The 13679-nt window shown below is 44.4% G+C and overlaps 1 protein-coding gene across 2 annotated transcripts in view; it reads left to right on the top strand.

The window, feature by feature from the left end:
• ppp4r1l (protein phosphatase 4, regulatory subunit 1-like) overlaps nt 1-13679 on the top strand; it is a 150316-nt gene that overhangs the window by 67822 nt on the left and 68815 nt on the right. For both annotated transcript variants that reach the window (XM_080205091.1, XM_080205092.1), the window contains one exon: nt 9794-10056. In XM_080205091.1, coding sequence (XP_080061217.1) covers nt 9794-10056 — 263 coding nt within the window. The remainder of the gene's footprint in view (nt 1-9793; nt 10057-13679) is intronic.

Here is a 13679-nt window from a genome sequence, read left to right as displayed (position 1 = left end):
GCAGTACAGCATTCCTGCCTCGCTATATGTGTCAGCTGTGCTTAATCATAAAATTTGGGTTCAGTAGTAGTGAGGTTGGGGATGGCATCAAGCAGGAAATTAGAGATGCATATAGTAAGGGTACAGCAATTTTTGTGGATGACTTTAAGCTGCATATTGATTGGGCTCACCAAACTGGCAGCATTGCAATGAAGGAGGATTTTTTGAAATGTATAAGGTATGGTTTTCTCATCCAATATGTCAAGGAACCAACTAGAGAGCAGGCATCCGAGAGATGACAAAAAGCAACCTTGCGAGATCCTTTGGGAAGAGTGATCATAATATGGTAGCATCCTTCGTTAAGGTGGAAGTAACATAGTTAAGTCTGATACTAGGATTCTGAACTTGAGGAAAGCAAATTTTGATGGTAGGAGATGTACATTGGCTAGGATAAGCTGACAAAGGATACTTAAGCGGTTGACAGTGGATAGGCAGTGGCAGATATTTAAAGAACACATGGATGAACTTCAATCCTGTCTGGCATAAGAGTAAATTGGGACAGGTGGCTCAACCATGCAAAGGGAAATCAGGGATGGTGTTAAAGCCAAAGAGGAAGCATACAAATTGGTCAGAAGAGGCAGCAAACCTGAGGACTGGGAGGAATTTAAAATTCAGCACAGGAAGACAAAGGGTTTAATTCTGAAGAGGAAGATAGATTACGAGAGTAAGCTTGCAGAAGGCATAAAAACTGACAGCAAAAGCTCCTATAGACATGTGGGCCACAATTCTCCCATCCAGCACAGCAGGCTGGAAGAATCCCGTGGTGCATTTGCGTCATCCAGCACTGGATTTCCAGCAGCATCAGCTCCGCGCCGGTAATCGGTGGGGAGATGCACAGACCATTTAAATGGTCATTTCAGTGTTATTTGAATATGATTAGCAAGCCCAGGACTGGAGTATCTGGGCCCACTAGCGCCTCCTATCCTGCCAGAGTGGGGATTACACTCATTCCCTAGTTTCTAACTGTAAGGGACCTACGTTTAAAGTTTCTCGCGGGCTTTCTAACTGTTAAACCTTGCTTTAAACTTAAACCGGAAGTGGGCTGCTGGGTGTGCCGGGATGGGTGTTTTAGCACGTGAAGTATAAAAGGAGCGTTGTAGTAGACAGCGGGCAGCATCAGGAGTGGGCAACGGAGTGAGCAGGGAGCAGAGTGTGAGCTGTAAGGGCTTTGGCACACAGGGCTTCGGCGAAAACAGGCGGATGCAAGGTAAGTTTTTAAACTCTTTACTGGGTCTGGCATAAACTAGGTAATTGAGATGGAGGGACATGTGATGTGCTATTTCTGCATGATGTGAGAGCTGGTGGACCCTAAGGTCATTCCCAGTGAGCATGTCTGCAGTAAGTGCTGGTTGCTTGAAGAGCTCCAGCTCTTGCGCTTTACTGGTAAGGCAGTTGACGTGATGTATATGGATTTTAGTAAAGAGTTTGATAAGGTTCCTCATGGTAGGCTACTGCAGAAAATGCAGATGTATGGGATTGAGGGTGATTTAGCAGTTTGGATCAGGCATGGGCTAGCTGATAGAAGACGGAGGGTGGTGGTTGATGGGAAATATTCAAACTGGAGTTCAGTTACAAGTGGTGTACCTCAAGGATCTGTTTTGGGGCCACTGCTGTTTGTCATTTTTATAAATGACCTAGATGAGGGTGTAGAAGGATGGATTAGTAAATTTGCTGTCGACACCAAGGTCGGAGGAGTTGTAGACAGTGAGGATGGATGTTACAGTTTGCAGAGGGACATAGATAAGCTGCAGAGCTGGGCTAAGAGGTGGCAAATGGAGTTTAATACGGAAAAGTGTGAGGTGATTCACTTTGGTAAGAGTAACAGGAGTACAGAATATAGGGCTAATGGAAGGACTCTTGGTAGTGTTGACGAGCAGAGAGATCTTGGTGTACATGTGCATAGCTCCCTGAAAGTTGGCACCCAGGTTGATAAGGTTGTTAAGAAGGCGTATGGTGTGTTAGCTTTTATTGGTGGAGGGATTGAATTTCGGAGCCGTGAGGTCATGTTGCAACTGTACAAAACTCTGGTGCGGCGGCACTTGGAGTATTGCGTACAGTTCTGGTCGCCACATTATGAGAAAGATGTGGAGGCATTGGAAAGGATGCAGAGGAGGTTTACCAGGATGTTGCCTGGTATGGTGGGAAGGTCTTATGAAGAAAGGCTGAGGGACTTGAGGTTGTTTTCATTAGAGAGAAGAAGGTTACGAGGTGACCTAATTGAGGCATACAAGATGATCAGAGGATTAGATATGGTGGACAGTGAGAGCCTTTTTCCTCGGATGGTGATGGCTAACACGAGGGGACATAGCTTTAAATTGAGGGGTGATAATTATAGGAAGGATGTCAGAGGTAGGTTCTTTACTCAGAGGATAGTAAGGGCGTGGAATGCCCTGCCTGCAGCAGTGGTGGACTCACCAACTTTAAGGGTGTTCAAATGGTCAGTGGATAGGCATATGGATAACATTGGAATAGTTTAGGTTAGAGGATCATTAGATTGGGTCCACTGGTCAGCGCAATGTCGAGGGCCGAAGGGTCTGCACTGCGCTGTAATGTTCTATCTTCAATGTCCTATGTAGACAAGTTGAACTGTGAGCTACAGACACTGAGACACATCAGGGAGGGGGAGTGTTACCTGGATAATGTGTTTCAAGAGAAAGTCACACCCCCTAAACTGACTAACTCTGGGGTCCAGGAACAAGAGGGGGTAGCTGCAGGTAAGGAGGGGAGTAGGGGGAGGAAAGAGGGGAGACAGGTACAGGAGGTGGAGACCCAAAAGCCTCAGCCCCTGAATCTGCACAACAGGTTTGAGATTCTTGCTCCCAGTGTGGACAAGAACGAGGACTGTAAGGTGGATGAGCAAACTGCCCACAGTACAGTGGTGCAGGGAGCGGTCGAAGCGGAAGAAGTAAAGAGAAATATAGTGGTAATTGGGGATAGTGTAGTTAGGGGTATAGACACTGTCATTTTGTGACAAGGATAAAGAATCCCGAAGGTTGTGTTGCCTGCCTGGTGCTCGGGTCCAGGATGTCTCATCTGGGCTGCAGGGGAACCTGGAGTGGGAGGGTAAGAATCCAGTTGTTGTGGTTCATGTAGGTGCCAATGACATAGGCAAAATAGGAACTAAGGATCTGCAGAGGGAGTATGAAAAACTAGGAACCAAATTAAAAAACAGAACCAACAAGGTGGTTATCTCTGGATTACTACCTGAAGCAGGCACAAATTGGTGCAGGGTAAATAGGATTAAGGAGGTGAATGCGTGGCTGAAGGACTGGTGTGGGAAGAATGGTAATTTATGGGGCATTGGCACCAATATTGGGGCAGATGGGACCTGTTCAGATGGGATGGACTTCGTCTGAATCATCCTGGGACCAGAGTCCTGGCGAATTGTGTAACTAGGGCTGTAGATAGGGCTTTAAACTAATTAGTGGGGGGAGGGTGCATGGGTAGGGGGAATTACAAAACCAAAAGTAAAGGAGAGGGTATGAGTGCAGGTTAATGTTGAGGACATTCCACTAATTAAAGGAGTAGGGGACACGGATGAGGTTAGTAGCATTTCTACAAATAGGGTCCAGATAAAGGCTAGCATAAAGACACTTTACCTGAATGCACAAAGCATTCGAAACAAAGTGAATGAGCTGTGGCACAAATCAGCACAAATGGATATGATCTAGTGGCCATCACGGAAATGTGGTTGCAGGGTGACTGGGACTGGGAACTGAATATCCAGGGGTATCAAACATTTAGGAAAGATAGACAGGAAGAAAGAGGAGGTGGGGTAGCTCTGTTAATAAAGGACAATATCAGGGTGGTAGTAATAAAGGAGAGTATTAAATTAAAAACCGATGTGTACAGAGTGGCTAAAAATAGTGGGGAATTAGAAGATTGGGAAAGATTTAAAAAACATCAAAGAATGACTCAGAAAGCGATAAAGAAAGGAAAGATAGACTATGAAGCTAACTAGCTCTAAATATAAAAATGATAGTAAAAAGTTTTTACAAATATATAAAGAAGAAAAGACTGGCTAGAGTGAATGTTGGACCCTTGGAGGATGAGAGGGGGTATTTAACAGTGGGTAACGAGGACTCTGGGGAAGTGCCAGCAGATTGGAAAACAGCTAATGTTATGCCGCTGTTTAAAAAAAGTAGCAGATGAAAGGCAGGGAACTACAGGCCGGTTAGCTTAACGTCCGAAGTTGGAAAAATGCTAGAATCCATCATCAAAGAAGAAATAGCAGGACACTTAGAAAAGAGCAGTTTGATCAAGCAGACACAGCACGGATTCATGAAGGGGAAGTCGTGTTTAACGAATTTATTGGATTTCTATGAAGATGTGACTAGTGCAGTAGACAGAGAGGAACCGGTGGATGTGGTGTTTTTAGATTTTCAGAAGGCATTCGATAAGGTGCCTCACAAAAGGTTGCTGCAGAAGGTTAGGGTACACGGAGTTGGGGATAAAGTGTTAGTGTGGATTGAGGATTGGTTATCTAACAGGAAGCAGAGAGTTAAGAACATAAGAAATAGGAGCAGGAGTAGGCCATCTAGCTCTTTGAGCCTGCCCCACCATTCAGTAAGATCATGGCTGATCTGTCGTGGCTCAGTTCCACATTCCCGCCCTCTCCCCATAACCCTTAACCCCCTCTCTTATCAAAAACCCATCAACCCGCGCCTTAAAAATATTTAGCGATGTAGCCTCCACCACTTCATTCTTCTAAACTCTAACGAGTACAAGCCTAGTTTATTCAGCCTCTCCTCATAGCTCAACCCCCTCAACTCCGGCATCAGCCTAGTAAACCTCCTCTGCACTCCCTCCAAGGCCAAAATATCCTTGCGTAAGTACGGCGCCCAAAACTGCACACACTACTCCAGCTGCGGCCTCACCAATGCCCTATATAGCCGCAGCAAGACCTCCCTACTTTTATATTCAATCCCCCTCGCTATGAAGGCCAGCATCCCATTCGCCTTCCTGACCACCTGCAAGCTGGGTTTTTGCGACTCATGCACAAGGACCCCGAGGTCCCTCTGCACTGTCGCCTGCTGCAGTTTTTCGCCACGTAAGTAATAATCCTTCCTACCATTATTCCTACCAAAGTGGACCACCTCGCACTTGCCAACATTAAATTCCATTTGCCAGTTCCTGGCCCATTTGCCCAGCCTATCTAGATCCTTCTGTAGACTCTCCACACCCTCCGCACAATTTGCCGTTCCACCAGTCTTGGTGTCATCAGCAAATTTCGACACCATACACTCGGTTCCCTCCTCCAGATCATCTATATAAATGGTAAATAGCTGAGGCCCCAGCACCGACCCCTGGGGCACTCCACTAGTCACCAACCACCAATCCAAATAGCACCCATTGACCCCCACTCTCTGCCTCCTATTTGACAACCAATCCTCTATCCACGCTAACATCCTACCCCCAACTCCATGCCCCCTGACCTTCTGCAATAACCTCTTCTGAGGTACCTTGTCAAACGCCTTCTGAAAATCAAGAAAGACCACATCCACCGGCTCTCCTCTATCCACCGCCCTAGACACATCCTCATAGAACTCCAGTAAATTTGTCAGACACGACTTCCCCTTAACAAAACCGTGCTGCGTCTGCTCTATCAAGCAATTCCCCTCAAGATGCCTTGCTATTTCCTCCTTGATGACGGATTCTAACATTTTACCTACAACAGACGTTAAACTAACCGGCCTATAATTCCCTGCCTTTTGCCAAATCAATGGATGCTTTTCTGGTTGGCAGTTGGTGACTTAGTGGAGTGCCGCAAGGATTGGTGCTGGGGCCTCAACTGTTTACTGTATACATAGACGATCTGGAGGAGGGGGCTGAGCGTAGGGTAACAAAATTTGCTGATGACATGAAGATGAGTGGAAAAGCAAATTGCGTGGAGGATGCAGAAAGTCTGCAAGGAGATCTGGATAGGCTGAGTGAGTGGGCGAGGACCTGGCAGATGGAGTATAATGTTTGCAAATGTGAGGTTCTCCACTTTGGTAGAGATAATAGTAGGAGGGAATATTATTTAAAGGGTGAAAAGCGGCAGCATGCTACAGTGCAGAGGGACCTGGGGGTCCTTGTGCACAAATAGCAAAAACCCAGTCTGCAGGTGCAGCAGGTGATCAAGAAGGCGAATGGAATGTTGGCCTTTATCGTGAGGGTGTTAGAATATAAAAGCAGGGAGGTCTTGCTGCAACTGTACAAGGCACTGGTGAGGCTGCAACTGGAGTACTGTGTGCAGTATTGCTGGGGCGCAATTGTGGTTGCTTGGGGTCAGTTAGCAGGGCAGGGCCCCTGGGCAGTGGCATCCTAGCAGTGCCAGCCTGAGCCCCTGGCAATGCCCAAGGGTCAAAGTGCCAAAGCCCAGGTGACATGTTTGCACTGCCCATAGGGGTGTGTAACATTGGGGGGAGTAGGGGGCAGGGTCTAATGGAGGTGGGCCCTAAGGAAGGGGGGGGCATATGGGGGGAGTCGTGCTGCCACTCAATATAGGGATCGGTGGAGGAAGAAGGGAAGGCATCAATCGAGGTGGGCTGGAGGTTGAGGGAGGTCAGCCGGGAGCGGAGACAACCTGTTGCGGGATGGGGGGGGAAGGGGTGGCTGGAGATCGTTGTGGGGGGGCACAGCTGGTGTTGCAGTGGTCACAGGGCTGGCCAGCAATTGGGAGACCATTAGTGCGGGTCTGCTGTGCAAGCACTGATTTCAGCACTGACAGATTAGTGCATGCTCAGTGGCCCATTCAGTGTGCTGATTTCAGCCTGTCCAGCGGGAATAGGCTAATTTCCTCAGAATTTTCCCTGAATTTTAATGATAGTCACGCTGGTGGTCTCTGCAGTGCAAAAGTACAGGAGATTCTTCCCTAAACTCCCTCTGAAGTAAAAAGCGTGAATTACTGCAGTTTTCATGTGAATTCTACATTTATTCTGCCTGTGAAGAGAAAAAACAAGTGGTGAAAACAAATATAGGTTCCTTATGGTTAGAATCAGGTGAATTCTTAATGGGCAACAAAAAGCTAGCAAACCAGCTGAACAAATACTTTGGATTTGTCTTCACTACAGAGGATACAAATAAGAAATACTAGGAGACAGAGGGTCTAGCATGAAGGAGGAACTGAAGGAAATCCTTATTAGTCAGGAAATTGTATTAGGAAAATTGCTGGATTAAAACTTGGTATGTCGCCAGGGCCTGGTGCACTGCACCCCAGACTATTTCAGGAAGTGGCCCTAGAAATAGTGCTATTTTCCAGCATTCCGTAGACTCTGGAAGAGTTCCAATGTTGGGGTGTAGCTAATGTGACCCCACTTTTTAACAAAGGAGGGAGAGAGAAAATGGGGAATTATAGACTGGTTAGCCTGATATTGGTGGTGGGGGAGATGTTGGAGTCAATTATTAAGGATGTAATCATTGAACATTTGGAAAGCGGTGACAGGATTGGTCCACGTCAGCATGGAATCTCTAAAGGGAAATCATGCTTGACAAATTTTCTGGAATTTTTTGAGGATGTGACTGGAACAAGGGTGAACCAGTGGATGTTGTGTATCTGGACTTTCAGAAGTCTTTTGACGAGGTCCCACCAAGAGATGAGTGAACAAAACTAAAGCTCATGGTATTTGGATAATGTATTGATGTGGTTAGAGAACTGGTTGGCAGACAGGAAGCACTGTGTGGGAATAAATACTCCTTTTCAGAGTGACAGGCAGTGTCTAATGGGGTATTGTAGGGTTAAGTGCTGGGACCTAAGCTATTCACAATATACATTAATGATTTGGATGAAGGAATTGAATGCAATATCTCCAAATTTGCAGACAACGCTAAGCTGGGTGGCAGTGTGTGTTGTGAGGAGGATGCTAAGAGGCTGCAGGGTGACTTGGACAGACTGGCTGAATGGGCAAATATTAGGGAAACATAATATAATGTGGATGAATGTGAGGTTATCCACTTTGGTGGCAAAAACATGAAGGAAGATTACTATCTGAAAGGTGGCGGTTTAGGAAAAGGAGAAGTGCAATGTGACCTGGGTATCATGGTATAACAGTTGCTGATAATTGGCATGCAGGTACAGCAGGCAATGAGGAAAGCTTATAGCACACTGGCCTCCGTAGCAAGAAGATTTGAATATAGGGGTAGGGTTGTCTTGCTCAGTTATACAGGGCCTTGGTGAGGCCACATTTTTAAGTATTGTGTGCAGTTTTGGTCTCCTAGTCTGAGGAAGGACATTCTTGCTATTATAGAACATTACAGCGCATTACATTACATTACAGACTGAGAGAGTCCAGAGAAGGTTCACCAGACTGATTCCTGGAATGGCAAGACTGACATATGAAGAGTGACTGGGCTTATACTCACTGGAATTTAGAAGAATGAGAGAGGATCTCATAGAACCATATAAAATCCTGATGGGACTGGACAGACTAGATGCAGGAAGAATGTTCCTGATATTGGGGAATTCTGAAACTAGGGTCACAGCCTAAGAGTAAGGGGTATACCATTCAGGACTGAAATGAGGAAGAACTTCTTCACTTAGAGTTGTGAACCTGTGGAATTTGTTAACACAAAACTGTTAGGACCGGTTTGTTAGATGTGTTCAAGAGGGAGCTGGACGTAACCCTTGTGGTTAAAGGATCAAGGGGTGTGGAAAGAAAGTGGGAGTTGGATACAGAGTATGTGATCAGCCGTGATCATATTCAATGTTGATACAGGCTCAAAGGGCCGAATGGCCTACTTCTGTACCTATTTTCTTTTTCTATGCTTCTAATCCAACTCTAGATTTAGGATCTAAAGCAGCATGACACTCGCATCAGTATTGAGGGGATTCTGCAATGTTGGAAATGCAGATGAGAAGTTACATAAAGCTTGATATTAGATAGGTGTTAAATGCCATCATGGCGGTATTTAGAGCCGGCTGATGTAGCCAACCTAATTACCACAGAAAATACATTAATTGGTATTTAGTTTAATTGCTTTTTGGCATCTTGTGTCTTTGCCTCTGTAATACAACTTGCACTGTGTGGTAAATGCTTTGCGATACTTCAAAGGAAGTCTATCTTCTTCATCAATCTTCTGAAATCAACCTTTAGCAAGGAGTTCCCTCTGCCCCCAACACCACGTTATTTTGCTCTATTAACATATATAGAATATGTGGATGACAAGTTATTGATGTTAAACTGGAACTACAGACAAATGAGCACACCATTCCTTGTATTTATTTGTTTGCTATTCTATTGAAGTCTAATTTGTCTTATTTCCAAATTAAAACATTTTCTTACATATTTATAACCTAGCGGCAAGCTAATGTTTATTCTATGATTTAACTTTGATAGGAATCTCTTTGTGCTCTATTTACTCCAGCTTGCCCTGTCACTGTATCCTTTCTCCACAAGTGAAACCTGGTGAATGTTGAGACTGTGGTCTTTGCAGTTCCCATATACTGAACTTTTGAACTGAGCAATCTATTCCCAGTGACGTTACAAGCATTCACACTGCATCAGTTGAAGTCAGTGAATGGATTGTTAACCTCGACATTGAGCAATAAGTGCTTTCCATATAAAATGATATTCTTCTATTTTTTTCTCCTTCATGTACATGTCTATCTTTCCCATATATGTAGTGTTCTCCCACTTGTGCTACTGTTTATTCTCCATAGTAATACTGTAATCTGATGTGAGACAAAACTGTCCTACAAAGCATAGACTGCACAGCCACTGGTGAGCAAGCTAGAAACTTTGTCTCTAATGGCTGTGTTTGGGTTCCTCCACAGCACAAGTACAAGTAATTACTGCTGCACTTCGAGCTGCCCGACTGGATTCTGTAGCCGAAGAAGAGCCATCATCTGATGCTGAAAATACTGAAGAAATCCAGGCAGAGCCATTGCCAACCAGTCCAGTGCTTCCTGTATCCATATATTCTGAGTGCATTAACACTGATGGGTCACTGGACATGGGTTCAGCAGCTGAGATTGTAGCAACAACAACTGAGCACTCACTTCAATGTTTGGAATCTAATGAAAATGTACAGAATATGGTACGTTAATATAGTTTAGTTTTTGTGTCACTTTATTTTTATTCTACAAGCAGGGACAGAATGTAACATAGCAAAAGTGCGGATAATACTTAGGTGGGAAAGCAGACAGTGAATAAAATAGGTGGGAAAGCAGGCAGTGAAGAGGATATGAAGATTTTATAGATGGGTATACATTGGCTAGGAAAATGGGCCAAAATTTGGTAGATGGCGTTCATGTGGATAAGTGCGAGGTTATCCACTTTGGGAGAAAAAATAGAAAGGCAAATTGCCATGTAAATGGAAAGCTGATTTACATGCATCTGGGCAGAGGGATCTGACTGTCTGTATTCATGAATCGCAGAAAGTTGGTATGCAGGTGCAACATGTAATAAAAAATGCAAATGGAATGTTGAATTTATTACAAAGGGGCTAGAGTAGAGGAGTGTTGTTACAATTGTGTTGAATATTGGAGAGACTACACCTGGAATATTGTGTCCAGTTTTGGTGGTCTTATTTGAGGAAGGGTGTGATGGCATTGGAGGCAGTTTGGAGGAGGTTGATTCTAGGGATGAAAGAGTTGACATATGATAGATTGAACAGTTTGGGTTAATACTCGCTGGAGTTTAGAAGGATGAGAGGAGAACTGATTGAGCTTATAAAACTTTAAAAGGGATTGATAAAGTAAATATAGATCAAATGTTTCCCTTTATGGGGCGATCTAGATCAAGAAGTCACAGGTATAAGTTGCGAGGCATTAGATTTAAAACTGAGATGAGAAGGAACTACTTCTCGCAGAGGTTGGTGAATTCATGGAACTTGCTGGCCCATTCAAAGTGGAGTCCAAATTGTTGAATAGTTTCAAGAGGAAGATATATTTCTGATTTTGAAAAAAGGAATATGGGGAACAGGTGGATTTGAGACCAGGGAAAGATCAGCCATGATCAGATTGAATGGCAGAGCAGGGTTGAATGGCCAAATTTGCTTACTTCTGATTCTAATTCCTATGGGGATCAGTAAACTTTAATTGCTGATCTGCTTGAACTATACTGACCTGAGAGATCAGTCAACCCTAAAATAGTAGTCCCAACCTTTATACTGCACGTGGATTGCTAACTCTCTGGGCTTACGTACAAACATATGAATTAGGAGTAGGTCTTAAATCGGCCTCACAGGTGGAGGATATGGTCAAGAAGGTGTATGGTGTGCTAGCCTTTGTTAATCGAGGGATTGAGATTAGGAGTCGGGAGGTAATGCTGCAACTTTATAAGACCCTTGTCAGACCCCACTTGGAGTACTGTGTGCAGTTCTGGTCGCCTCACTACAAGAAGGATGTGGAGGCTATTGAGAGGGTGCAGAGGAGATTTACAAGGATGTTGCCTGGATTGGGAGGCATGTCTTAGGTTGAGGGAGCTAGGTCTCTTCTCCCTGGAGAGGCGAAGATTGAGAGGCGACCTAATAGAGGTTTATAAAATGTTGAGAGGTATAGGTAGGGTGGATTCTCGGAGGCTATTTCCCAGGGCTGAAATGGTCACTACGAGAGGACACAGGTTTAAGGTGCTGGGGAGCAGGTACAGAGAGATGTCAGGGGTAAATTTTTCACTCGGAGGGTGGTGAGTGAGTGGAATCGGCTGCCGTCGGTGGTGGTAGAGGCGAACATGCTGGGGTCTAAGAGACTTCTGGATGAGTACATGGGATTTAATGGGATTGAGAGTTATAGATAGAGCTGGTAGGTATGGATATGATCGGTGCAACTTGTGGGCCGAAGGGCCTGGTTGTGCTGTAGTGTTCTGTGTTCTATTTGCGCCACGCCCCCCTCACCCCAGTCTGCTCCACTGATTATGACTTCAATTCCACGTTCACGCCTACCCTTGATAATCTTTGACTTAATTGTGTTTCAAGAATCTATCTACTTCTAACTTTAAGTTAATCATTGAACCTCTACACTGCTCTTGGGGAAAAAATTTCCGATCCTCTAAGAGGCTCCGAGAGAGCGAATGTGGGAGCCCCTCCAAGGAGGCTCGCTCTCACTCTCTCACGCAGGCAAAGACACACAGATGGACATGCTCAGACACATGCTTATACACACACATAGGCACAAACATATACAGATACACAGATGCACTCACATATGCATACAAAAGTTACAGCACTGAAGGAAGCCATTTGGCCCATTTTATCCATGCTAGCCGGAGCATATCTAGGTGCCCTTTCTAATCCCACCTTTCAACACATGGCCTATAATGCCATAGCATGCAACATTTAAGGTGAAGATTCAGGTATTTTTTTAAAAAGAGTTTAGGGCCTCTGCCTTCACCTCCAACTTGCGCAGTGAATTCCAGACACCCACCGCCCTCTGCGTTTAAAAAAAAAAGTTCTTCCTCATGTACCTTCTGCCACTTATCTTCAGCCTGTCTCCTGAATTCCCCCACAAGGGAAACAATTTTATCCTGGATTTCTTCCCCTCATGATTTTATACACCCCAACATCCTTTGTTCCAAGGAAAATTAACACCAACTTATCCAATATCTCCTGGTAGATGCACTTTTCTAGCCCTGGCAACATTTTTGTAAACCTGCTCTGCACAATACCCCAATTGTGGCCTCACCAGTGTTTTATACAATTTCAACATTATATCCTTATTTTTATAGCCTATATCTTTGCCAATGAAGGAGCACATTCCACATTCCTTCTTTACAACCTTGTCTACTTGAACTGCTGCCTTTATAGGGATATGTGTTCTTGTATGCCACAATCTCTCACTTCATCTACTTTCAGTATATTTCCATTTATCATGTATTCCGTATCACTGTTTGACCTCCCTAAATGCATTACCTCACACTTCTCTATTTTAAAATCCATCTGCCAATTTACTGCCCACTCCACCAACCCATAGATTATACCTCTCCTCTACAATATCCACTACTCGGTCAAACTTTGCATCATCTGCAAATTTTAAAATTGTGCCTCCCATGGTAACATCTAAGTCATTAATATATAACACAAACAGTAGGGTCCTGATACCAAACCCCGCGGGACACCATTTGACATAACTTTCCATTCCCAAGGGCATCCATCGACCATTACCTTTTTTTTTGTTACTGAGCCAACCTTTGATCCACATTACCTTGTATTTCATGGATCTTTACTTTTTTGACCATCTGCCATGTGGGACCCTGTCAAACACCTTGCTAAAATACACAATATCCACTGCACTATCTTCATTGATCCTTCTTGTCACTTCCTCAAAGAATTCAACAAAGTTTGTGAGGCACGACCTTCCTACAACAAATTCATGTCAATCATCTCTGACAAATCTATGTCTTTTTATGTCACAGTTAATGCCATCTCTCAGGTTTGAATCTACTAATTTGCCCACCACTGATGTAAGACTAACTGCCCTATAACTGTTTGGTATTTCCTTCAATCCCTTTTTGAACAATGGAACCGTGTTTGCACTTTTAGTCATCTGGTACGTCTCTGGTATTTTGTGAGAATTTGAAAAGCATCCTCAGACCATTTACCATTTCCTCCCTGACCTCCTTCAGCAGCCTTGGAAACAGTCCATCTGGCCCTGGCAACTACTAATAGAATCATACAGGGCAGAAAAGGCGCTTCGGCCCATTGAGCCTGCATTGATGTGCGAG

This window comes from Carcharhinus amblyrhynchos, chromosome 16, assembly GCF_965287045.1.
Source record: "Carcharhinus amblyrhynchos chromosome 16, sCarAmb.v2.hapA, whole genome shotgun sequence".
Taxonomy (NCBI): Eukaryota; Metazoa; Chordata; class Chondrichthyes; order Carcharhiniformes; family Carcharhinidae; genus Carcharhinus; species Carcharhinus amblyrhynchos.
The sequence above is the reverse complement of the archived record's forward strand: the minus strand, read 5'-3'. Positions and strand labels throughout refer to the sequence as shown.